Source organism: Emys orbicularis, chromosome 5, assembly GCF_028017835.1.
Source record: "Emys orbicularis isolate rEmyOrb1 chromosome 5, rEmyOrb1.hap1, whole genome shotgun sequence".
NCBI lineage: Eukaryota > Metazoa > Chordata > Testudines > Emydidae > Emys > Emys orbicularis.
The window spans coordinates 34,979,720-35,007,185 of record NC_088687.1 but is presented as its reverse complement, the minus strand read 5'-3'; the positions used below and the strand labels follow the sequence as shown (position 1 = coordinate 35,007,185).

Below are 27,466 nucleotides of genomic sequence, written 5' to 3'. Positions count from 1 at the left end.
TATAATTATACACAAGTTTTTTTCAATGTGTGTTACCAAACCATCAATGGTAAATTTCATGTTCATTACATAATATAATTTATCACACCTGAAGATGACAAGCAAAATCCCACAATGTTTAAACAAAGAGCTTTTAGTTTGTTTGGTTGGTTTTTTTCCCCTCAGTTTGAGAATTTTAAAAACAAACAAAACACCTTTTCTTTTTTAAATTTCAAATTAGTTTGCAAGTTGTCCCCTAGTCAGACTGGAAGTGCAGGTTTCGGCACAAGTGAAAGCTGACAGCGTGTTAGTTACCTTATATCTAGGGCTCCAGAAAATCCTGTTTCTAAATAATGGTCTTGTGTAAAAATTACAACCCAGCAGAACATTTTCTAATACTGCTTGAGAGCTACTGGGTTATTCAGTGACGCTTCCTGACATTAACTTCCTACATACCATATTAATTGAGAGGATTTATGTACCTTTGAAAATTTCTCAATCTTGTATCCTGCCCCCATGTTGAAAGTTGATGTCATGTCATATCCAGTTTGGTTTCCATGGCCACTAGGCCACCAAGTCTGCACTGTAGCACTCTTAAGGAGGGAGGAAACAAAAACAAAAAACAATTAGAAGCTAAGGTCAGAACAGCTTGTGTGAAGTTAGGCATGTGTCTCACAATAACAACTGTGCATCCAGTAGGAGATTTTCAAACACATAAATGGCAGTTGGGCCCCAGCTGGAAGGGGATAAAATGGGATCCAGCCAGGGCCACCCCGCCCCACAGCACCAGAACTGTACAGGGGAGACCCACCCCATTACAGGGGCACTAGAATCCCGGAAGTTCCTCCCCTTCCTCCCTCCCGCCCCCCAACCAACACATGGCCTTGGGGGAAAAGTGCAGAGGAGCCGGTCGAAGACTCCAGCTGGTCAAAGCAGAAGCAGTCAGAGCAGTGACTTCTGGAGATTTGAAGAATTTTGTAGTTTGGACTGGACTTTCTCTGCTCTGTGCTGATCGGCCGTTTGCTTCAACCCGCACCTTCTTCCTCCCTCAGTCTCACACCATCCCTGCTTGTGTGTTCTACCCCATCCCTGCTTGTGTGTTCTACCCCGTCCCTCACCCTGTATCTGTCTCATCTATTTCAACTGTAAGCTCTTCAGTGCAGAGACTGTCTCCTACTCTGTGTTTGTACAGCACCTAGCACAATGGGGCCCCATTCTTGGCTGGCCCTCAGGCACTATTGTAATAAACATTATTAATAAATAAAACAACAATATAACAATAAATAATAATGATAATACCCATTTGAATGGAAAGGGGAGATAGGCACCTAATTGCCATTTGTACCTTTGAAAACCTTCCCCCTCATCTATCGTGTGTGAAACTAAATATTTACCTGTAGCCACCTCTTCAAGTACAATCCGGGTCAAATGTTGGTTGCACTCACTGGTTCAGTTAAATTGAGCTTTTAAATAAAATAAAAGGATCCATCCCCTTCTCAGGCTTCAGGCCTTTGACTTTTTCCTCCATATTATTAGTTTTTATTGATTTAATTTCTGGAAACAAAAAAAAAGGAACTTCCCCCCTGTGATTTAGTATCATCTTGTTTTCCCAAAAGAGATGGCGCAAGGTTAACAGCATCCATTTCATATAGTTATATCTTCATGCCAACAACATACTATAGCTGCCCAGTTCTATAACTTACTTTCTATAACTTTCTATAAGCTGCATTCACCAGTTCAGTACACAAATTGGGGAAAGAAAGCAGTAATATGTGCACCAAACAAAGGAAGGATCAACAAAGAATATGTTAATGCAAGAGGTGCCAGGATCTTTTTGCATAAAACCAGGCCAAAGAACACCTCAGTAATATGATTTGCTGTAGCCATACCCAGACAATCAGCTACAGCCACTTATTTCAGCTTCCATGATCTGGAATTATCTTAAGCAATAGTCCGAGTACTAATCTGGACATTCAAGGGATAAAAACTGAAGCATAAAAATCAGATCATGCCTCATCAAATATGGAGTGGCTTTAGAAAGCTAGACACAAATGGAGCTTTCTTATTGGTTGGTAATGATGTCATACCCATATCCATCTATAAGCAAGCAATTTCAAAACAGCAAGAAAACACTGTGCAGTGAATTTCAGGGTGATTATTGTACATCTCAGGTTGTTACAATCCACTTGAGCAGTCTCGGACCTAGATCATCATCTGAAGTGAGCTCTCATTGACCAGAAATTCATTTCTTGCCAGGTCTTGCTGTTTGTCACACCATGCAAATCTGTTGCACAGAGTATGGGCTCAGTCTGGCTCATAGATATGTAACAGCACACTGCTGTGTCTCTTGTAAAATCAGCTGCTGTGAATTCATGCAGCAAAAGCCCTTTATGTACGAAGAATAACAACACACTGTTGTCTCTGCTCTGAGGGCACCATTTCCTCACAAACTACTCTCAGGCTCAGGGTTGTATTTTATTAACCAATTTCTTCCCCGGGGCAGAGGAGGGGGGAATGCACCAAAGCACAAAGTCATGTTCAGTTTCATATCACACTGTATGTATTACTGCAGACTAAAAAGGCTCACTAAAGGCTAATATTTGTTTTTAAACAAAACCCTCTAGAGCCTTGATATTTGTACTTCTTCATGTAGCCATCTGCCAGTGGTCAATAATAGTCCCTTTTAAAATAATGAAGACATCTGAATCAACCTTGGCCACACACACCACTCTCCACTCCCAGATTCACCTTAATAGGTGTTTCTTCTCCACACACACAGCACATAGGAGTCCTTGGGAATATAAACCAAATACCTTTCAACAGGGGGAAAAAATCTACACATTTAAATTACATAGCAAAATTAAATTAACAAAGCCAGAAAAATGTGTGAAGGGTATGGCAGATCCCCATAGTCTCAGAGGTTATTAATTGGGTTTGTCAGGAGCCCAAGATTCTTGTTCTCAACAGCGTCCACACCCACAAATCCAATTAGACTCAGTGGTGGTCAAATGGGAGGAGGCTCCCCTCAGCTTGTTTGCCCCACTCCAAAGAAGTCAGCATCACCAGCTCCTGCTCTGGTCAGCTAGTGCCAGACCCTGGTTCAGGTCCGCTGCTGTCAGGTTCAGTTCTGTAGAGGCACCTCCACTAGGTCCAGATCTCAAGGCAGGAAAGAACCACTACTCCATTTTACTCATCCTGGGCTCATTGCCCAATACAAGCCCGTTACTTCTCAGCACAGGCTGACCCTTTTCTCCAGAGTCTCTCTAATAATTTCATAACTACATTTACAGGACAAATTTAATAGAATTCCTAAAAACATAAGCACAAAACACTATGGAACTACATGGAAGTGAAATTAGAATTTATGTAAATTAACCTTGCCAGTAGCTAGCCTTTCACCCACTGCGAGGTGCGGGATGGGAGAAGGGTTGGACAGAGAGAGCTTCTGTTCATTCTAACTCTAGGGTGTATATCTATTTTCAGTTGTGTTTCTCCTCTCCCAAGGAGTGCTTCATTTCTCTGACACTCCACATGTCTTCAAGGATCCCTCAACTCAAGGGACTAAATTCAGAACTAGTGAAAGAGGTGCAACTTCACTAATTTTGCACCCTCCTCCCGGCTAGCCAAATTCTATACATGACTCGTTTGCCCTTAGGTATACAAAGGTATCATTACTGTTTGTATGAGGAATGCTTTTCCCTCCTCCTCTAAGGGCCAAACATATTGCATCCTGACAACAACAGTACCTATCTGCCCAGAAAACAATGGTCTGGGACAGGAAATAGTGCTATCATATAGGATCACAGAACTGCCATACTGGAGTAGACCTGAGATCCATGTAGTCCAGTATCCTGTCTGACAGTGGTCAGTACCAGATGCTTCACAGGAAGGTGAAAGAAACCCACAGTAGGTAGATGTGGGATAATCTGCACAATATGTACCAACATCAAGAAGGGTTTTGAGGATTAACACCAGCACAACGATTTCCCGGCCAACAAAAGCAAGAGATGATGTGACCTCTCTCTGTCTCTCACTTATTAGGAGTGAAATGCCAGATATCCCATCCACACTGCTCTTTGGTGTCCTAATGGAGGAGTCAGTTGTGAGAAGGTAAGAGAGCTGTTCCCCTGCCCTAAAAGGCGTCAGGCACAGTCAACACAGCAGAGATGAGGAAAGTGAATGGGAAAATTAAAACTGTGCTGGAAACATCTTGCATTTTCTTTCAAGCAACCAGAAGGAAACGTTTTGTTACTTGGACTGTTCAGGATTCACCCCCTCACCTTATTGATGTTTACGAGCAGCACAATTCTGCCTTCTCCAGGAGGAAGTTCTGTAGTATAGGTTTGCTGTGTTTGCAACTTAGGAATGTTCACTGTCACGAGACCAACAACTGGCTTTGAGCTGACTACATCAAAAACAGACTCTATTTCAAGACTCCACTGCTGAGCACTCTTCACTAAGCAAAGAAAACAAATTGTATTTATTTATATTTCTATACATAACTAATTCACATGTCCCTAGTCTTATTAAAGATACAATTACACACACACACACAATTTTGTTTTGCTTCTGAACAGGACCTACGCTTCACTGTTTAGTGCATTTGATACCTATGTTTACGTTTGCTCATTCAGACAAGGACTATGCACAGTGTAATCGAAATTTGTAACTCATTTTTCCCCCCATTCCTAAACAACATACAACCTTGAAAGTTCTGTACAACACAGAGCATGAAGCTCTCGTTCTTTATCATTAAGAAGGAACTTTTCCCACTCAACTTCCACAGTCATCATGTTTGCTTTGTCAGTATTCATATGAGCATAGGTCTCTTCGGGAAAGGTCGCAATCACAAGGCAACATAATCACTTTTGTCTATTGAACAAAAACAGTATTAATAATAAATGAACCAAATTCATCCACCATTAATGTTGCCAACTTTCTAATTATTGAAAACCGGACACTACAGCAGGAGTGTCGGAAGCTCCCACCGCCCCCTGCTCCGCCTTTTCACCCCCAAGGCCATGCCCCTACTCTGCCTCTTCCCTCGAGGCCAATGATCTCCCTTTCCTTCTTGCTTGATCCTCTCCACCTCCCTCCCGCCCTCAGCTGTGCTCCCTCTGCTCTGGGGCTGCAGCCCCTGATGTGGAGTTTGCTTGCCCATGAGACATAGGTAGGTGGTGGCCCTGACTGAGCCGGGGCTGGTGCAGGTTGATGACCCGGCACCCGACCCCCGCCCGCAGCACCAGGTCCCCCTTCAACCGGACTTTCTGGTAGACAACCAGATACCTGGCAACCCTACCCCCCATGTCACTAGATAAAATGAACTGAGTTATGCTGGGGATGAATTGGGCCCACTGTGTCTAAACCTGATGGGTCCGTATGTTTGTTTCTCTTTTGTCACTGAAGCGTGTTAGAGGAAACATGCTAATGACTACTTGTCTGCTATCTCTCTGCACTTATGCCAAAGTGTTCTCTTGCTTAAAGAATGATTCATTAACAAGGTAATCTGGTGAAAGGGGTATCTCCAACTAATGTTTGCTGAAACTTCCTGTTAATGTGTTAACTTTGTAATTAAACTATGTATACCCAAAGGCTGGCTCACCCTTTCCTTTGCATAAACCAGCTGAATATGCTTCCTGGGGGTGGGGTTCTCAAGTTTAACCCATGAACATCTATGCAGCTCTTTGGACTCCTGTTAAGGACATGTGTACGTGTGTGTGTACGTGTGTGTGTACGTGTGTATTCCCCACTTCCTCACAGGGGTCATCCCTCTTGGAGTGGGTGTGGGGCAGCAGAGTCTAGTGATGGCAAATGGAGGTACCCGGTAGTGTTTCTGTAGTAGTCTCAGCTGTGGCCCTGTATTTCTTACCCTTCTTCTTGTAACAAAGATATTGGCAAAACACAGCTGAATACTGTGCATGCCCAAAGGCAAACAAAACAGTGGAGACTTAGTATTTTTTTATTATTATTACAAGAAAATTTGCACTGGTCTAATCATTTTTCCTGCTTCTGTTTCTTCCACTGGTCATTCTGCCTGTACAATAATATAACAATGCAAGAACCACTGAAAAAACAGGACTATAAAATCCTTTTGTTTAATCTCCATTGTTAACTGCCAATTTCCTCTCTGTGTGTATCATAGATCTACTTCCTTCTGATAGTTAAGTTGTAGTATCTCCATTTTGATTTGGGATAAAAGAGAAAGCAGTTTCTCTCCAAACAAAATTCATCCCTGGTGTAACTTCACTGGCTTAAGAGAATTCATTGGGATGAATTTGGCCCAAAGCTGACATCACGCCTGCACAGAGGGCATGATTTTCAGAAGTGCTGAGCACCCAAAATTCACATTGAAGTCAATGAGAGCTGTGGGTGGGGAAAATCAAGGTTAGAGACACTACATAAAGGTCAAAACCATCAACTTTCCCCCAGATGCACTTTTCCCCCTCCCTTCCCCTGCATGAGAGGCCAAGCCATTCCTGAACTCCTGGCACTAGATGGAAAAAAAAGGGAACAAGGGCTCCTTTAGGGATCCAGTGGTCAGGAGGCTATGACTCAACGATCTGGCAAGCAACACAAGTGACTGCGCTGTTTCAACACAGCACAAGTTGCTGATTCATTGTTTATTCTTTCAAATTTCAGTCTCTTAATTTTAATGAGCTCGGTCTCCAGGTTGGACTCCGAAAGCTTTATCTGCCGAATGAGAAGGCCCTGCTGCCTTATCCAACAAGCCATCCCTTGGCTGCCAGCAGGTGGAGTTGTGAGGATGTGGGAGGAACCAGGCAGCACTTACATATCTGAACTTCCCAGAAGCTGTACTGAGTCTATGCTGAGGCTTTCCATTGAAATTTCAACTACGTTAATTCTGGCTGAGAGCTGGAGCTATTTTTGGAAGCTATAAAAGCATCCAGGGAAGTGACGTCTTCCCCTTCCATTTAGACACAACATCTTTCTTCGTAAAGCGTGAAATTCAGCCCAGTGATGAGGGCACGCACACTACCCACCCGCCCTATGTTAAGTGGGTCTTGCGTGGAGCGGAGGGTAGTGTGGGTGGTCTCTACTGGCATGCATTACACTTGCAGACAGTTGAAACAGAAAATAAACTAATTTTGTTCAGCTTCCACAATCTTCAATACAAATGAAAGACAAACAAATGGCAGAGCCAGGCAAGGAAACCGGTTAGGTGGCAAACATGCAATGGGAAGTCCTCTCAAATTGCAGCTTGAGAAAAACAATCCTTGCACATCATAGTTGCTTTTCTGTTCTAGTCTCTTCCATAAGCCCTGAAATTTCAGCCCTGTTGAAACTGTGCTGACACTGTACTTGTCAACTCAAGACAGAACTACTGCTCAAACAGCAGCACTATCTGTTTGGGTTTTTTTAAATGAAAGTGTAAGAGTCAGGGGAGAGAAGAGAGCAATTTAGATGGGAAGTTTAAGTGAACAGACCAGCTGATGCAAAAGTAATGCTCTAAAACAACAGAACAGGACAGAGATAAATCACTATTATAAACCTAACACACATTTTTTGATGCACTGCTGGTCTCTTTATGCAATACAGAGTTTGCATTCTGGACTTTCAATAATTTTACCATTATTATTTATACTTCAGTAATGAGATCTGGACTCCATTGTACTCAGCACTGTCCATACAAACAACAAAAAACAGTTCTTATGTTCCTATTCCAATTTACTAAGTAACTGAACTTAGAATAAGACGGCTGTATTTCTCAAGTGAAACAAGAATAAAGGGCAATATCATCATGACTTACCATAGCTGGGGGTCAAAGTGAAGTAGATCAGGTGACAAAGGTTATAGGCTTCAATTCTAACATCTTTCCAAATTCCTTGAGTGGGAAAAGAGGGACCCCAGTCCCAACTGAACGAAGATTGTTCCTGGAATACAGAAAGATGTATCACAAGTATGTATTTTTCACATAGGGACTATTATTGTTCCAGACAATAAACAGACTCTTTATAAAAATTATCTACTGTATCTAAATAAAATATTCCTATAAACCAAATAAAAGGTTCTCCAATTTCCAATAACTCAGGAAGAACATACAATATCTTTTCCTTACTCTTTGGCTAAAATCTGCTGAGAGTTAAAACCATACAAAATCAGTGGGAGAGCAAAATCACACCTATTCCCTCCCTTAAAAAAACAAACAAACAAACAAAAAACACCAAAAAATTCAATAGCAGCAAACCAGCAGTTACTCTCAAAACAGTTCTGACTTATCCACAGTCTTAAAGTCAACCTTTAATTTTAAATGTAAGAGACAAAGAAAGGAATAGCACATTGATGGATAAAGGTGTTTACAATAATTTAAAGGGATACTATCAACGAAATATCACAGAAGCATGAAAATGTTATGTCTACTATTGTTACCAGTAACACAGACTAGTGTAACTGAAAGAGATTAGAGATTCAGTGTGTTTGTTTGGTGCATTTTGTGTATAACAGGTTCACTCTTTCTCCCTTTTGTTTGCATGGTTCTTTCATACAGCAACAGGAAGACAAAAAACCACGTTTAAAAAATAGAAAAATGTCATTGTGACTACGCAAATTGGCAGAATTAAATACTCATGGCCAAGCATAGCACCTGAAACGACCTTCAATTTATTTTTAAAAACTGACTTGATTTTTAGTCAACAGCATCCCTTTAAGACATCTATTGAGCTGACCTCCACGCTCCACAACGTCCTCCCCCTCGTGCAAATACAATAGATCTTGTTAAAGTCTTGTACAGTGACCTACCGCTCTAAATTTAGAGACCAATAATTTACAGCTGAAGCATCCTAATTTTGGCAAGCAACAGTGTGTTAGTCAAGCCTTTTCCCTGCATCACAGGAGTCAGCTTGCGTGTCTATCAAGTTGCAAAAGCTTCTTCTAGGAAGAAAGCAATGAACCAATTTCAAATTTAACAGCAGGGACAACCAGTTCTTAGAAAACAGTCCTGACTGGGAATAGTCTTTTTCTTTTTAAAAACGGTATCACTGATAAACCGTCAAGGTTCATTAATATAATCCCTTATATTTTCACCAGCTATTGTAAAAAGCCACAAGAGCAAAATGTATTAAAAGGTACATTTTCAGTGTGGGCTTGGGGTGATTAGGCCGCAAGACTCCCATGAAGATTTAGATGAGTTTAACATTCTTAATACTGAACCTCATATACAGATACATAGTGTTCCATTACTTTACAATGGTAAGACTCAAACGAACTTTAAAAATGTTGTGTTTATTTACTTTCAAATGTGGCAGCTCTGCTGTTATACCCACATGTTTGAAATGAAAGCCGTTTTAGGAAACATTCCAAGCAATCTGCAAGTAGAGTAATGCAATTCCTTTGAGGATAAAATCACTAAAGGTACTTTCCACAAGTCTTACGAGTTTAAATATATAGCCCAGCAAAGTATAAAAATAATTCCTAGCAATTTCACCTCTATAAATAGGACTACAGCTGTTCAAGCTCCTTCCCCTCCGAACTGATTTCTAACAAACATAGTGGAAACAACATATGGACTCTGCAGGATTAAACAACTCTCCAAGATTTAATTAACCTTCATAATAAAAGTGAACCCCCCATACTTCTCCCCACTTAGGTATCAAATTCAACCACAGCAAGGATAATCAGGGTTGGCCCAGAAATTAATGCTTAGTTCTGCTATAGTTCTAATTGCAATCCGTAGGGATTGTAATGGTTGTGAAGGCAAATGTCTTCCTCAGACCCAAGAGGAGAAGGGAACGGAGTGCTTTGGGGAACAAGGCACCAAGCTCTCTGTTGACAGGTTCCAGAGGAATTACATTCAGTCATAGGTCAAAAGGATTCTGAGCATGGTGTTTGAGGTTATTGAAAATGGAGGATCTGTAGTTCTCTGTTGGGAATACAGGGGTCACTTAGCAGGGAAGGCATTTAAACTGTGACAGACCAACAAAAGAAAGACAATTCTGAAACTCGTTATTTTCCCAATTGTGCCTCGTTACTGCAAGGCTCTTTCAGAACAGCGTGAGATCCTACACAGAAGATATTCTGCCACAGGTAGTTATAACAGCGTGAACTAAAAACTTACCGTTTCCCATCTTTGGTAGTTTTGTGCTAGTCTGTAATTTTAACTTTATATATATCTATATAAATATATAAATATATCACACTTCACAACACCTTAAGATGAAAGTGGGCTCTCCGTTAGATAACTCTTGTCGGTACATGCCAGAGCTGCACAGTATAAATAGCACAGCACATGAGCAATGGCAAACACTGACAAAGTTGCTTGGCTGAGATTTTCCACAGCCTTGGCAATAAACTCTGGCACTCAGAACAGCTAACTATTGTCATTATTCCTTGCTAAACTCACCCAGTGGATAGATTGATAGTGACTACACAATCTGCCCCCCACAGAAACACCCTTCTGGCTGTCAGTCTGCTTGCTGACATCTTGACAAAGATAACCTTTTAAAAATTCTTGTCACACAGATAGCTACCCTAGCCTTTTTATGCTTCTTACAGATTACATCTATATTTTGGATTATGGGATTTTTTGCTAGGAAAAATATGCCCTAGTTATGAAATTACACCAGAGGTTTCAGAATGCATTTATTATGACAAAAATAACAGGAGTACTTGTGGCACCTTAGAGACTAACAAATTTATTAGAGCATAAGCTTTCGTGGGCTACAACCCACTTCTTCGGATGCATATAGAGTGAAACATATATTGAGGAGATATATATACACACATACAGAGAGCATGAACAGGTGGGAGTTGTCTTACCAAGTCTGAGAGGCCAATTAAGTAAGAGAGGGAAAAAAAAAAAAAAAACTTTTGAAGTGATAATCAAGATAGCCCAGTACAGACAGTTTGATAAGAAGCAAGTGTGAGAATACTTACAAGGGGAGATAGATTCAATGTTTGTAATGGCTCAGCCAGCTATGCCCCTCTGCCATGTACATTGGCCAAACCGGACAGTCTCTACGCAAAAGAATTAATGGACACAAATCTGACATCAGGAACCATAATACTCAAAAACCAGTGGGAGAACACTTTAACCTGTCTGGCCATTCTTTGACAGACCTGCGGGTGGCTATCTTAAAACAGAAAAACTTCAAAAACAGACTCCAACGAGAGACTGCTGAGCTGGAATTGATATGCAAACTAGACACAATCAACTCAGGGCTAAATAGGGATTGGGAATGGCTGAGCCATTACAAACATTGAATCTATCTCCCCTTGTAAGTATTCTCACACTTGCTTCTTATCAAACTGTCTGTACTGGGCTATCTTGATTATCACTTCAAAAGTTTTTTTTTTTTTTTCCCCTCTCTTACTTAATTGGCCTCTCAGACTTGGTAAGACAACTCCCACCTGTTCATGCTCTCTGTATGTGTGTATATATATCTCCTCATTATATGTTTCACTCTATATGCATCCGAAGAAGTGGGTTGTAGCCCACGAAAGCTTATGCTCTAATAAATTTGTTAGTCTCTAAGGTGCCACAAGTACTCCTGTTATTTTTGAGGATACAGACTAACACGGCTGCTACTCTGAAACCTTTATTATGACAGTACATTGTGCATTCCTGCATCCAAGCCTCTAGTCACATACACACATGATCTTGCTCTTACCTTTCTGATGAAATTAACATGGCACTCCCCTTTCTGTACAGGTGGAGGGCACTGTGGAGGCACCCTGTATGCTCTGTGAGATCTGCTCTGCTCTGCTGCATATGAAATGGCTGATAAGAAACGGACCTCAATAAAATTGACCTCCTTGATTACACTGGTAATATCAAAGCTCTGCACCAGGAAAAAACAAAAACAAAACGGTATACCACTGAAGTTTAGCTGTGAGCTTTATAAAGATTGGCATATTCCTTTTAGACTATATAGATATTATTTGAATATGTTTGTGAACTAGTCTTTACAGGTTGCAGGACTGGAGGAAAAGAAAATTAGAATACTTCTCAAACTAAGAAAAAAGGCACACTAAGTCCTACATGTAGCTCCTTCTGGGCAAACCCCTAGGCCCCACTGCAATCAATGGGAGTCTATGGGTATGTCTATACAGCCCGCAGAAGTGAGCCTCCCAGCCCAGGTTGACAGATTTGAGCTAGCAGGCTCACACTAGCACTCTAAAAATAGCTATGCAGACAACACTTTGAAGATGTAGCTTGGGCTGTGAAGCATGAGGATGGGGGGGGTGAGCTTCAGAGCCTGATCTTAGGTAAACTGAGTACCGAGCTGCACCTTATACAATCCTCTGCTGCCAAGGCATAGTATGGTTCCCCATCCCTCCACTCCCGTCTCTAAAGTATAGATACTCTAGCATCTCTGCACTGAGCAAAGAACTCTCTGTAGGACTTATTTATTAACCTGTTAGACCAGGGGTGGGCAAACTATGGCCCGGGGGGCACATCTGGCCCTCCAGGCATTTTAATCCGGCCCTCGAGCTCCCGTTGGGGAGCGGGATCAGGAGCTTGCCCCAATCCGCGCGGCTCCTAGAAGCAATGGCATGTCCCCCCTCTGGCTCCTATGCATAGGGGCAGCCAGGGGGCTCTGCACTCCGCCCCCGCCTCAAGCGCCGCCCCCGCAGCTCCCATTGGCCGGGAACCACAGCCAATGGGAGCTGCAGGGGCAGCATAGGAGCCGGAGGGGGGACATGCCATTGTTTCTGGGAGCTGCTTGAGGTAATCGCTGCCCGGAGCCTGCCCCCCAACCTTCTCCCACGCCACAGCCCCAGCCCTGATCCCCCCTGCCCTCGAAATCCCTTGGTCCCAGTCCAGAGCACCCTCCTGCATCCCCAACCCCTCATCCCCAGCCCCACCCCAGAGCCCGCACCCCCAGCCGGAGCCCTCTTGTCCCCCAACCCCCAATTTTGTGAGCATTCATGGCCCGCCATACAATTTCCATACCCAAGTGTGGCCCTCAGGCCAAAAAGTTTGCCCACCACGGTGTTAGACTGTCCTCTATTTGTGGATGGACAGAAAGGTACATATTTAGTTTTAAAACTCTTCTGCTCGCACCACTATACCCACCCCTAATTTAATTTCACCCAGTAAAACGAAGATTTCAATTGGTTATTAGTGTTTTCTCCACACTATTAGTTTGTGGCATGCCTGCTATTTGTTCCTGAATTTCTACCAAGCGGAAGTGCCCCTGCCCCTCTCCACAATCAGTAGCCACTGTCCTTGACCAGGCAGCAGACCACCACACAACAAATTACAACATAAGCAGCCTCCACAGAATAGATTTACCACTAAAGTGTTTTACAAATGGAGCCACTGAATAGAGTAACTGCCAGAGTCTTGCAATCCTTGGCTCTGTCCTAGTCTGTTCAATTCTACTTTACGCAGTCACTTCACAAAGCAGATGCTACTAGTGGCCTACCAAAATGAAGATCCAGAAATAAATACTGAATAATAATATGTTGCAATTCTACAGCATCTTCCATCTGTAAACTGTTTTTGACACCTTCCAACATTAACTAAAACTTCACAATAAACCTGTGAAAGAGAGAAGAATTAATATTCCTATGTCACAGGTGGGGAACCGAGGCACAAAAAGGCTATTTGATTTGTTCCAGGTCATGCAGGTCTGGGGAAAAGCCAAGAACAGAATCCAGATCTCCTGAGTCTGCAGGTCTGCGCCTCAGCCATAAGACCCTCTTTTCTCTAAAGCCATGAAGGTAAATGTTGAGACATGAAGAAACTAAGGATCTCTGTGTGGCTCAGTTTCCCATCTATAAAATGGATATGGGCTTTCCCTTTCTCACAGTCTTTGTCTGTTTTGTCTATTTATACTGTAAGCTCTTTGGAGCAGGGACTGTATTTTACTAAGTGTTTGTATAGCACCCAACACAATCTTATAATTGAAATCTACAAAATTATTTTGTATGATTATGGCAATCCTAAAATGGGACTGTGACTATTCAGTACCTGATCTTGTCATACTGATACAGACTAGGACCAAAGAGACAACACAATGGCATCAAAAGGCCTGGGAATTAGATACTATATTAGAATGAAAGAACTAAAGAAAGAAACTGCATACAAACATTTATAAGTAAGCTTTACACTGCATGCATTTACACGTCAGCATTCACATGTAAAGCAGCAGCATTCTAATACCAATTAGTAAGCAGATTTCCAGCTAATATAACTAATTTCAGCTTCAGTTTTCTTAGAGCTGTGGCAGTTCCCAAGAAGCACGACTTATATTATTAGGTAAACTGTTCCTCTTGCCATACTTCTTCTAGATTACAACATGAAATGTTCTTCTCTAGGCCTGATCCTGCTCCCACTGGGAAGCCAATGCACCTCCCCTTCCCAGCACTGAGGTGGCTTTCTGTATGGTTCTCAGATAAAGACATTTCAAACCCCATGACATATTATCAAGTCTAGTCCATTACATTTTACTCTGGACTGAACACATTGGGGGTATTACTGTGTACTTGTCTAGGTACGAACTGCTTGGCAGAAAAGTGCTTTGAGACAACTGTAGAATTGCCTTTAGAAATACCAGCATTACTCACATATCTGTTGAACATGTTGTCCGTTCTCCCAACAATGACATTATTGATCAGGATTTGCGCTACTGTATCTACTCCCTCGAAAACCAAATTCACTTTCTGCCATTTGCTATGAATGATGACACAGGAATGTAAAATTATTAGGGTACTTTGAATTAACTACACATGAGAGAATCAATACTGAAATCTATGTCCCCAGTATCCTGAATAGCAGCTGTTTCAATGGGTTACAAAAATACTTTCCTCAGTGTAGCCATCTTTATCATTTCAAATTAAAATGACAGCTGACATGGATCAGACTCGCAATACAGCACAACATCCCATGTTCAATAGATATCAGATGTGTGGCTGCTTGCTTCCTATCAGCTTTATTATTACACTTCAGCAGTTGGCAACTTGTACACCATTTTTTGACAATGGGAAAAAAAATCTTGAAGAAAAAAAAAAAAAAAGAAACCCACTAAGTGACATTTAGCAACAGGCTGCTTGAAGCTTATATCCCATTACAGAATTTGGTTTATTACATCTGAAAGTAATAGGTGGATTTGGGGCTGACTGCTTAACAACAAGCATTTCTGTATGGAAGATAACATAAAACTATTCTTATTGCGTACCTGACATCAAAAGGGCTTTTGAATGTCCTGCTGTAAGTCCAGTTATCCAAGGAGATCCATCTGTAGGTCAGGTCATTAAACCTATAGTAAGGATCCTATTGATAAATGAACAAAAAACATTGCGGTGTTACACAAATAAAATGAATACTGTTATCTAGTAGGTGAGTCATTTTCTTTCAGATATTCTGCAAGTGCACAATCCAATTATCTTATTTTGATTAGCTTTAGGAGGACAGATATTTCTTCCACTTCTGAAGTGATATGTGAAAGCAACAGCTTTAGAACATTTTGACATTAACTGTATATAGGTCAAATCCCGCTTGCTGTACTCAGGTTTAGAAGTAAGGGGAGCAGGATTTGGCCCTTATTATGCTGGGCTGAAAACAGAAAGAATTCAACAGAGGTAGCAATTCGAAAGGAGAGAGAGAGCAGCAGAACCACGTCCATAATGACAGAGGATAGAGAACAGACAAGATGATAAGGGCCAGGGAAATAGATTCTTCAAACCTCTAGAAACTATAGTGAACAAACCTGTATGGTTTTAAACAGCAACATCCCCAGAAATCCACACCAATCACTCCTGATATGATAGGAATATATTACATTGTTATATTTGGGAGGGAAAAGTGGAAACACATTTTGGTTGGTTGAGTAAAATTAAAATGTCTACCAATGTTCTTCCCCCCAAAAGACAGTTATGTGAGAACCTCACTGTAATTACAACAAATGTGCTATTTTCCTTTTAGTCATACTGCTCACTCAAGAATTATAAGCACATTCCTTACAACTCATTCCCACTCCCTTTCCCTTGATGTTCCTTTCCTTATGTTGCGTCACTTCATACCTCACCTAGACTGCAAACAACTCAGGGCAGGTGTGTGGACCGGATACTCCACTGCCTTGCACCTTGTGCAGCCACTTACACCTGGAAAAAGTGAGTGTCAGTGAGGAAGTCTGACTCTTTGCAGCATTTACCCCCCCCCCCCGCCTTTGCACAGATGTAGATGGTAGTGCAGAGCCAGGTGCCTGGTCCTCTACTTGTCAGTAAACACTACGCACAACAACGGCCCTGTAGAAATAATAGTAACAATGATATACTAAGGGCCCAATCCTGCAGCTAGCCCCACTGAAGTCTGTGGGACTACCCACATGAACTAGTGTAAGAGTTGCAAGAGTGGAACCCAGCTAATAAAAAGTCTCACTGTGGTGTATGAACATGAGAAAGATGTTTATGTCAGACAGTTCAGTGTGTATATCAGAGACACCTGCTGAGACAGCATCTCATCTTTCTCCAGCAATTTCTCAGCTGAATTGGTTTCCTAAAACAAATAGCTGTAGATTCTGCTGATGTGCTTTACCGAAAGCTTAGCTGGAAAGAGCACAGAGGCATCAAGATTCACTACGTAACATTAGAAGCTTTCTAGAATGTTAAGAGTTATTCCTGGGGCTTGACTGTCCAGATTCAAACTGGGAGAAAGAAAATTTGGTCAGTCCTTTTATTTTCCTTGCTGCAACTCAAGTTTTCTCATCTTGTATATTAGTATCAATATTAATAGTCCTTCTGCACTCAGATTTCTTTGAAGGGGCTCTTCTGGTATCTTGGATTCCTTTTACAACATATAAGGCTAGATTGTGTGATTTACACACAGTCGTGTGTAGGGCAAAGAAGAGAGTCCACCGCCTGAGGGAACACCAAGAGAGGATATGTCTCAAGTAATATATTCTCTTCTGGAGCTCCCCAGCAGCACATACGCTACTTCATGGGCTTGTGCAGAGGGTAGGGCATGGCCCTGCCTCCTTGCTACCCCCTCTCAGGCAATTTGTTTGCCAGGGAGAGTAAGCAGCAAGCAGGAACTGCTACTGTGACTGGCCCTCGTGCAGGCCATACAAGTGTGGAGGCCTTCTCCTGGAGCACATCTCTGATCACAATCTGGCTCAGGCTGAGAAGGATGCCTGTTCATGTGCCCAAGGGTCATGTCTTACTGCTCTCAAATGTGAAAGATCAGCAAGCAAGCTTTTGAGGGAGACTATTACACCTTAACCACATCCGATTTGGAGTGCTCTATTCTGTTATTCATCACTTTGTCATCTTTAAAGGAGCAACACCAAGTTAAAATAATATGACACACACAAAACTACCTCCTTACCTGTGCACTGACAACATTTAACATTCTAAAAACATTTCAAAACCCTAGAGTCTGGTCACTTCCTTGAAATAAATGTGCATAGGGAACGCCCTCTCCAATATTTGGACCTGGGACCGCTGAAGCAGAAAGCTGGAGGAAGACAGGATGGGACAGGGAGTTTGTGCATTACTTTCCTCCCCCAAAGACCTACTTGGCACCTGAAAAGTGTTATCCAAAAAAAGATGTAGTTGGTTTGTGGCCCCCACTCCATCCTCTTGAGGGAGACTCCAGGAAGAGGAAGTGCTGGCAAAACAGTGCAAGAGGAGCCACACAGATTGGGAGTTAGAAGATGGCAAGTGCTTCACAGCTGGTGCAGAAACATCCACATAGATACCCCTGGCCTCCTGAAGATTCTGGGGCTCTGTGGGTTCAGGGACAGAGGGCAAATCCTTATTTATGTATGTTTATTTGAGTGGAAGGGAGAAAATCTAGTATTCCCAGAACAGTTTGGCAAAGACTCTTCCCATGGGTATTTCTACAGGAGAGGGTGATCAGACCTTCAAGCTATTTGTCAATTAAGCAGTTTGTTGTCTTTCTGCACTTCTCAGTTTATTGACTAAAACTAAACTAGTCGGTTTTGTTTATTATCAACACAATGCTGCTTTGCAGGTAGCTCAAAACGTTTTCCCGCAAACATTCCCTCAAATAAAAAACAGTGAATTCAAAATTGTGCCTGTATTCACATCTCTTCGTATTCACTTTCTATTACTATTTTAGTGATGGAGTTTCCTGGCAGGAATGCTCATAGGAACAAAGAGTTTAAAGCAGAGATCAGAAAACATTCACAAATAAGGTCTGAAAATCTTTGGAGTTTTCAAGAACAGGTTGGAAAAAAAACCCTATCAGGGATGGTCTAGGTTTACTTGCTCCTGCCTCTGCACAGGGGGACTGGGCTTGATGACCTCACAAGATCCCTTCCTATGATTTCTATAATTCTATGTATAAACACAAGCAATCACACTCAAAATCTGATGTAAGAGTTATGCTCAGCCAACCTGAGTATGGAAAAATACCACATGACCTACACACTCAATCATAACTAACCAACACATCACATTTTGGATTTCAAATACAACAAACTGCAAGTGAACAATCTTAAGATCAATAATAATTCATGTAAGCAAATAATTTTAAACAAATACATTCAAGAAAATTGCAAAAGGCTCACAAACATTTGAGGCTCAATTCAGCACAAATTATGTATTAATTACTCAGATCTAGTTGCAGACACACAAGAGGATGTTTATATCTGAATAGTCTGGTGTTAATTTTATTTGGTTTACATTTCAGGAAGCTATTTCTATTATTAGCTTTTGTAAAACCTTTAACAAAAAATAAAGCTTGGGCCAAAAGTAGATGGCAATGATCCCTTCAACTGCAAGAGCATGTGTGTAGTACACCGATGACCAGACTTTTTCATGGTGTGTCTGTGTGTGTCTGTGTGTGTCTGTCTGTGTGTGTGTCTGTGTAATCTGAAGCCTGATGCCATCAATGCCACTTTCTACATTGTTAAACATGCTGCAGTTTTGTTCAGTTGTCTGCCCACAATAGCAATTACTAGCTCAAGATTATTTTATTCATACATTCATCCAAAACTTCTTTCAATGATCAATCCTGCCCCATTGCTTTGGTTGATTATATCATCACGTCCTAGGCCTGAGAAAACCCACAGTAAGGAACTTGTCGGGTTCTGTTTCCAGAGCCATCAACTCTAGAACACTAGTCTGAATCTAGCTCCACTTGATAGTGACCAAACATTGCTACCATTGGATGACTCTACAGCATCTTATCTGAAGTGAGTTGGTGTTCCATTTCCTAGTGGTTATACACCTCTACCCCGATATAATGTGACCCGATATAACACGAATTTGGATATAACGCGGTAAAGCAGCGCTCCGGGTGGGGCGGGGCTGCGCACTCCGGTGGATCAAAGCAAGTTCGATATAATGCGGTTTCACCTATAACGCGGTAAGATTTTTTGGCTCCCAAGGACAGCGTTATATCGGGGTAGAGGTGTAGTAATTTTGTTGCCTGGCCTTTGGCTGGAGAGCTTTGTGCAATGTCAGAAAGTTCTTTTCATTTGATTCCACCAACCACATCCATATCCAATAAATTTCTAGGCTTCCTCATGTTTCTTAAAGATGATCTGTGAATTTTTTTTTTAAACTGATTTTGAACCCAGAAGATTTTTTGTTCGTTTGAATTTTTGCTACTTAGTTTTTTGAGGGTGTGGTTTGTTTTGTTTTGTGTTACTTTGGAACTAACAGGAATGTTGTCTTGTCATACTACAATCTCCTGGAGGACATCCTGGGGGTCTCACAGCACGTATATTGTTAGCTCTGACACATTATTGAAGGTGTTGAGTGACACCTTTTCTCCAGAATGTTTAATAGTAAGTGAAGAAGGTGTTCACAAAAATCAAACAGTTTTAAACAGTATGACTAAAAATCCCTTCCCCTCTCAACTGCGCTCAAGTCCTGGAAGGCCATCATTTCACTAACTCTTTAGCCATCGTAGAACCTTCCAGGTTAGACGGTATCTGAACTTCAAATGTAACAAACAAGTAGGAAAAACCCAGGGGTTTGCTTTTGGGGGGTGAGGAAGGGGTGGAAATTAAGCCTTCTTTATACATTATAAAGAATAAAAGGGGGCACAAAGCCATTTTTTTTCCTTTGCAGGTCACCTTTAAGTCTAGGAAATAGACAAAATCTCATAGCTTGTCTTTATTATAGAAGCAGAATATAGGCTCTAATCTTCTGCCCCCTCCCACTTTTGACAGATCTTTACAATACAGTTGACAGAATAAAACCCACCTTTAAGCATACTTTAAATCCTATCTTTCTAATTATTGTTGAGTGCGAGCCTGATCCCATGCTCTTTGAAGTAAACTGGATTGGGATTTGGCTGAGGCCCTAAGAAAGCAAAAATGACTACTATATACTTTCTATTGCTTGTCTCCTCCAGATGGCTACACTGATTTTTGACTCCTTCCTATAATACAATTCTTGTATTTCATTATATATTCCTTGTGATTTAAACATTAATAATAATAAAAAAACAGAAGTAGGTGTCTTTTCTATTGCAATAGTTTTGCTATGATGCAATTTGAAACTGCTTTGCATGTTCACATTATATAAACCCATTTTGCAATAGTGAATTGTCACTATATCCAACTTCAAGGTGTTCTCATTTTCAATACCTTCTGAAACAATGGAAGTCACATTGCTAGAATATTTATCTACACCCAGAGATACTTTAATTTCTGTGAAACTAATGCAGTCAGAACACCTATACATTTTTCCAAAAGCCCATTTTCACATATTTACAGCTTCATGTGAATTTTCACTCATGGTAGTAATGAAGAGATTGTATTCTTGGAATACTAGTTTTGTAAATTCACCCTTAAGCCATTCATGTTTTCAGTGCTTATTCAGACAAGTCATTTAACTGAATATCACCTTATTCATAAGAGGTGTTTCCGTTGAATACTAAGCCAAAAGCTACAGAATAGAAAGACATGTTTTTATAAGACAAGTTGTGAAGCTGACAAAAATATCAATATATGCTGTTGAATATTGTTTTTATACTCTATTTTAAAGGCTACTAATACATCTCTCCATCTACTGCAACTCCATAACCATTCACAAGACATTAATTAAAAGAGGTTGTATAGAGCAGTGATATTTAATCTTTTCATGTCTAAATACTGTAAACCTCCCTTTCCTCCCTGGATTTCTCGGGAGCAGGCAACACTGACCTGTGTGTCTGGGCACCTGATGTTGTTGACATTAAAGGAGATCCTGAGTATCCCAGTGGTGATGTTGGATAGGTGGGAATCCTTTATCCACCCCTCTGCTGCAATCCCTTTACTCCTAAAGGAATTTAAAATTGGCAGTGCCTCCACCTGGCTGGCCCCTGTACACACTCAATGGTGTACCTTGGGAACCTCCCGGAATAAACCCCTTCAAATAGTAATAATAATCTGTGGCATGGGTCTAACTCAAAAATACCAATTATAAATAATATACATCCAATATACTTAAATTAGATTTAACACACCTTTACTTAACAACTTAAAGAAACAGGGTATAACCGATGAAGATTAAATATCACTACTAATTTAAATGCACAGGGGGCAGATTAATAAAATCAATTACCAATTATAATATACAGTAATAAATTAAACTTATCTAACTGGCATTTACACTGCCACCATTTACCCCACACCAGAGCGTACACTCCTCTGGATTTCAGAGTCCTAGATGATTGCATGGGCGCACTTGGAGATGGGCAGCTGGAGACAGCACTCTGTTGGTTCTGCGTATCAGTCCAGCCAAGGCAACAAGCTGCACACCCCCTCTGACAATTGGAGTTGGCCCCACCAAATGTCAGCAGCTCTGAGTCCTGGCTTGACGGGAAAAATCACTCTGCCTCTCCTCAGACTCAGTCTCTCTGCTGTGCCCCTTCCCTTGCAAGTACTTTCCCAAACAAGAGTGGGGGTTACTCACAGTTCCTTCACTGCAGGCCCACCTCAGTCAGCTCTAGGCACAGCAATAGTCTCTGCCCTGGCTCCAGTGAAGCCACCAACCACCTCTGATGCTCCCTGGTTGATCAAAGCCCCAGCAGGCTCTCCACAGCAGCTTCTGGCTTCCCAGCAGCAGCTCCTGGTACAGACAGAGCTCCACACCAACAATCTGGCTTCTCTCCCCAAAAATGGAGCCCTCCCCGTTCCCTGCACAACCTGGGGGAGTTGTAGTCGCTAAGGCTAGATTGCAGCACACTGGATCTTCCCAACTGGAACACTCCCAAGAAAGTTCAGAGGCCCCTCTAGTAAAAGGGACCTACAGTACCAATTAAAATCTATTTGAATGTATAGAACCTTCAGTACTAGTCAGTTTCACTCTGGTTCTTTAATTTATCAGGACAGTTTCAACCCACACTCTGCAGTAAACATCTGAAGAGAAAACTGTACATTTATATTAGCCAATTATTTTCCTCAATGAATGCGATTTAATGCCTAGCACAATGGGATCCTGATCCATGACTAGGGCTCCTAGGCGTTACAGTAATATAAATAATAACTAATAATAGTACCACCTGATGGATGACATGGTTGTTCTTTGAGTGGCTCTGAAAAATATCAGCTTATGAGAAAATGTCAATTGCAACAATTTAGACAAACTGGTAATTAAGTTGCTGGTAAAAACAGATTTCATTTTCAGAACTGCACAAGCATCACTTGTGACAAATAGACTCTTGAGCTCAGATATTTATGGAATTCTCTGCACTACAGTGCTCTACAAATCAGAGAAGCAGCTAATATAACAAAACAGAGACCCCATGTAAAGGCAAATGGCTAGTAAAAAAATCTGGCTACAAGAGCCCTGTTCATCAGTGCCAAGAATTCTGTAGGAGTCACCTGCCAGCAGAAATGGCATCATATAATATTTGGAGTATACATAATAGAGGATCACCATTGCTAGCATAAAGCTTTCATGCATAAGTTACATGCTGATACATTTTGCTTGGTTGAATAAGACCTAAAAGATATTTGGCTGACTATTCTCTTTAAGTATGATGACAGAGGACATCAACTCTGGGGGAGGGAGGAATAAAAGAAAGAAAAATTATCCAAGGCCAAGTATTTTCAAATTTAGGTGCCTAAAGTTAAGCTCTTAAGTCCATGTTTGGACACCTTAAAAAAAGGTGCCCTGATTTTTAGAGGTACTAAGCACCAATAAATGTCACAATCACCCAATTTTTTCCCCTCACCTGGTGTTACCCAGACCTTACACATATTTGGAGAACTGTCCCTTGTAAATTTTTTTTTTTTTTTTTTTTTAACATTGCTGGCCACAATGAATAGATCACATCACAAGCAGCTGAGTTCCACTTCTGCTAGATGGCTCAAAGGTTTCCCCTCTCCCCCAACCAAAATAAGCCATTTTAAATGCCCACATAAGGTTTTTCACAAGTTCAACTAAACCCATGCAAATCTGTGAGTAGACAAGCCCTAAGGCTGTAGGCTAACTGACCCTGAAGGCTGACTGAAGTCAACAGGGCTCCACCAAGGCACAGGGGTTCTGCCCTTCTGCATGAGCTTGGCCTAAACCCCAAATGCCCGGCTCCCGTTCAAAAGTGAAATTATTGGCCCATTTACAGCAATTCAGTTAAATTAGTGACCACACTTCCTTATTTCTAAAAGGATAGTTAAACGTTTGAGTCTTCCATTACAACATGTGTGACTCAACCCACTGGTCATATCTTCCATTGCCCTTAAAGGACTTATTCAAAGCATTATTGCAACATCTGGCCGCACCAGCAGAGATAAGAGTCTATCAATTATAAACCCCCATTTGGGTGAAAGAGGCCAGATTAACCCCAAACAAAAACCATGTGGATTGGTAGTGACACTGGGTCTGCTTCTGCTCTGAATGGATGAAAAGGGAGTTTTGCCACTGATTTATAGAACAAGAATTGGAACTCATTGTTACAGGAAAGGAGTTCTCCCAAACCTGAAAGCCAAAAGAAGCAGGAAAGGATACAAAAATACAAGTTGGAAAAACTCTGAAAATCTTTTGATATGAACAATTCTCTAAAAGTAGTGAAGTATTTCATGGTACAACATGAAAGCCAGGACTTGCCTCTTCTACAATACTACAAATCTATGCATGCTATCAAAATTCTGCAGTAGCCTACCCCCCAGGCCGGGCCCCTGCGAGGAGAGAGCCGTAGCCCGGCGTGCATCAGTACCTGGATGAGGCCCTGGCGCAGTAAGGCCGTGTGAACGCAGCCAGGCACATCCCCTTTCAGCACCACCGAGCCGTTCCCGTTGCCCAGCCACCAGCCCCCTCGCAGGCTGTGCACCGCCGGGCCTGGGGGGCTGCCAGACAGCGCCCCCCGCCCCCAACAGGCAGCAAGCAGCAGAAGCAGCAGCATCCCGGAAGCTACCGCGAGCCGCCACTAGCCGGGACCCCGGGCTCGCCGGAGGGGGCATAGGGCTCCGAAGCCCGCGGGGTAAGGGGCTTAGTGCTGCAGCCACAGCCGGTCTCCGCCTTCTCCCTGCAGCCCCCGCAGCTCTCGGCTCGGCGGCAGCGCGGTGCACTCCGCTGGGAGCAGGGCGCCTGCGCCGCCTCTGCAGGCCGCTGCACCCGGGAGCGATAGGCGAGAGTCTTCCCCCGGCCCGTCTTCCGCACAGCCCGTTGGGGCCCGCGTGCAGAAGAGCCACTGCCGCTGGCCACGCGCAGCGCCGGGGAGGGGAGCGAGGAGACGCCTTCCTGGCATTCACTAGGATGAGTTGGGTTAATGCACTGGGCATGGCAGCCAGGCTGCATTCCTCGCCCTCCTAGCGCCCTGTGTGTTTTACTCCGAGACACGGTTAGGAGCAAATGATGCCCCGCAGCTTGTGGCAGAGTTGGGAGGTTACAACTGGGGGCAGTTGGAAATATGCACACAGCCTAGCAAAGCAGTTCCCTCCCTTCAGGGCCTGCTGCTCAGCGCTGATCTGTCTCTAACCTCCCCCTTTCAGGCTCTCAAGCTGAGAGTTTTGGGAGTGTTGACTAAGAGTAACAAATGGGTTACACGCAGCAGTTTTTTTTGGGGGGGAGGGGCAGAATTTAAGATTAAGCGGCTGAGTTTCGTACTATACAGTCTCATTAAAATACCATAAGCGTTGGGGGTTTGAACCTTTGTTGAAAAAGAAGCTAAGGATTATCCTAGGCATTACAGGCCAGTCAACCTTACTTTTATACCCGGGATAGTGGTTGAAACAATAATTATAAATGGAAATAAATCAATAAAGGACAAACCACCACAGCTTTTCCAACAGAAAGCCATCTCTCTCTCTCTCTCTTTACTATAATTCTTTAACACAATAGTTGATATAATTTATATAGACTTTCAAAAGGCCTTTCACAAAGTCCATCACAATAAACAGTTACAGAAACTAAACTGTCATAGTGCAAGGTTAGATAGAATCATAAACATGTAGGAGTGGAAGGGTCATGGATCAGAAACTAATAGAAAATTAAAGTAGGAACAAATGATCAGTTTTGCTCTGTGGGGGAAAAAAGTAACAGCAGTATCTCCCATGTTTCCGTAGTCAGCTCAGTATTGTTCAATACATTTAACAGAAGTCTAGAAAAGGGAGTCAATAGTCAGGTAGCAAAATTTGCAGAAGACACAAAATTTAAATTAGTTAAGACTATAGAAAATTACGAGGAATTTGTAAGTTACCAAACAAAGCATTGGAGGTGGGAAACACTAGGGCAGGTGAAATTCACTGTTGATCAGTTTACATAGACTTTATAGGGCCTTGGTTCTCTTCTCCACCCTGTTTTTGTCAAATTTTGTTCAGCTGGAATATTTTTTCCCTACGAAGGAGCATATGCCTTTGCCTGATGTTCTCTATCCAGCCTGAATTTTGCTTTAAAAGAATTGAAAAAGCTGTGAAATTAAGATAAAGCTGAGGTTCCTGGTGAAGCATAATTAACAGAATGGTTTGTTTTACAAAGTAATGCATTATTAGATTTATACATTTGTAAAAGGGAAGGAAGGGATAATCTTGAGCCAAGAGATCTGGGTCTTATTCTCAGCCCCGTTACGTGAGCCTGATAACCTTGGTAACTTACACAGGCTTCCTTTGTGATCTTACTGACCTCTGTCTGCATTTTCCCCATTTGAAAATAGGACAAATGAACTAGCACAGGCAGCAATAGTAGGTAACTTGAGCCTCACTTTTTTAGGGGCATCTAGATAGTTTGGCTCCTGAGCTAGGTTACTTTAGTCTTAAGAGCTGCCCTAACTTGTGCTCCTGCTTCAGTGACCCCTGTGGACCCCTGCAAGGGCACAGAATTACCAAGGCATACAAGCTTCTTTTCTCACCTCTGGCCTGTCCCTGACCCCCTGTCCTCCTCTTCCATGGCAGGCAAATGGTCCCTTGCATGGTCTTATGGTCCCCTGCGTGGGCAACACCAAACTGGTATAGAAAGGCCACAGGCAATTGTGAATCCGAGCCAATAACATCAGTGGTGCAGAGGGATTTGCACTGGTCCTCTGAACCAGGAAGATGCACATCATGACAAGTTTACTGTGCTCCCCGAGATCCTCATATGGACAAAGCCACAATAAGTGAAAAATATGGTTTAAATTCCACATAACCCCTTTCAAAGTGTACAAATACACAAAAGGCTCTTGGATCCTAAAAACTCTTTGGTTGGTTGTAATCACCTCCTGCTCAGGCTGCTGTATTTCTGTAGTAGCCATGACTCAGACCAAAGCTGCTCCACAGAGATATTAGCAACTTAAAGGAAAAACTTTCTCAGTGTATGCACTCAGCTGTAATCAGGCTAGAAAGCTTTCCCCCCCCCCCCCCCCCAAACTGCCAATTTTTGAGCTGACAATGACTTCCTTCTAAAACACAGCTGAAAATGAAATTGAAGGTGCTAGTTTCAGCGTACACAGAAAATTTTAGATTAGGGTTTCCAGTGCTTTTCAAAATATACTTTTAGTTGATTAAAATTAGTGTAATTATTTTCCTGTGCCAGAGTACATGTTGATCTGTGGGAGCCCTAGTCCACAAGTTCTATTTTTTTGTTCCATAATCACACTGGTTGGAGTCTTTATGAGGCAGGCACTTGGCTGCCTCAGGACTGCCTATTTAATAAAACATTATGAAGAGCAAGAAGGGAGGTTAGAAGTGTTTAAAAACTAAAAAAATTAGCAAGTGCTTTTAATGGAGGCATATGTACACACACACCATTTTGAAAAAGTATAATCAGAACAGACAAGTTAAATTGTATTTTTAAAAGTTGATGTAGATGCATATAAAGGTGGTTTCATGTGCATATATGTGGAACCTACAAGACATGCAAAGACCCCTTCCCCCCCCCCCCAAAGGAGCCTTACACACCTACATATATAATGTGGAGGAATAAAAGCTGCCTGATCATGGGGGACTTCAATTTGAGTGACAGATGCTGAAGGTCTCATAGTGCCAGTGGTAAAGCATCCTTGAAATTTCTAAATATTATAGATGAAAATTTCCTAACTCAAAAATGTTGCATCCAACATGGGGGAATTCTATATTAGACTTCGTCTTGACCGATAAAGAGGAACTGATCGCAGAACTAAAAATTAATGGTAACAAGTACAAATGATCAT

General features: G+C 42.0%; 1 protein-coding gene across 2 annotated transcripts in view; it reads right to left on the bottom strand.

Moving 5' to 3' along the window:
• Nucleotides 1-26,439, bottom strand: part of MANBA (mannosidase beta) — a 65,669-nt gene extending 39,230 nt beyond the window's left edge. Inside the window, exons 1-7 of one of the 2 annotated variants that reach the window (XM_065404603.1) lie at nt 26,189-26,439; nt 15,120-15,214; nt 14,509-14,614; nt 11,604-11,774; nt 7,748-7,871; nt 4,260-4,435; nt 462-572 (exon numbers count right to left, since the gene is read on the bottom strand). In XM_065404603.1, the coding sequence (XP_065260675.1) occupies nt 462-572; nt 4,260-4,435; nt 7,748-7,871; nt 11,604-11,774; nt 14,509-14,614; nt 15,120-15,214; nt 26,189-26,383 (978 nt within the window). In that variant the 5' untranslated portion in view covers nt 26,384-26,439. Of the gene's footprint in view, nt 1-461; nt 573-4,259; nt 4,436-7,747; nt 7,872-11,603; nt 11,775-14,508; nt 14,615-15,119; nt 15,215-24,058; nt 24,245-26,188 lie in introns of those variants that run through there. The other variant, XM_065404604.1, reaches the window with a different exon arrangement.
• Between the last annotated feature and the right edge of the window lie 1,027 nt (nt 26,440-27,466).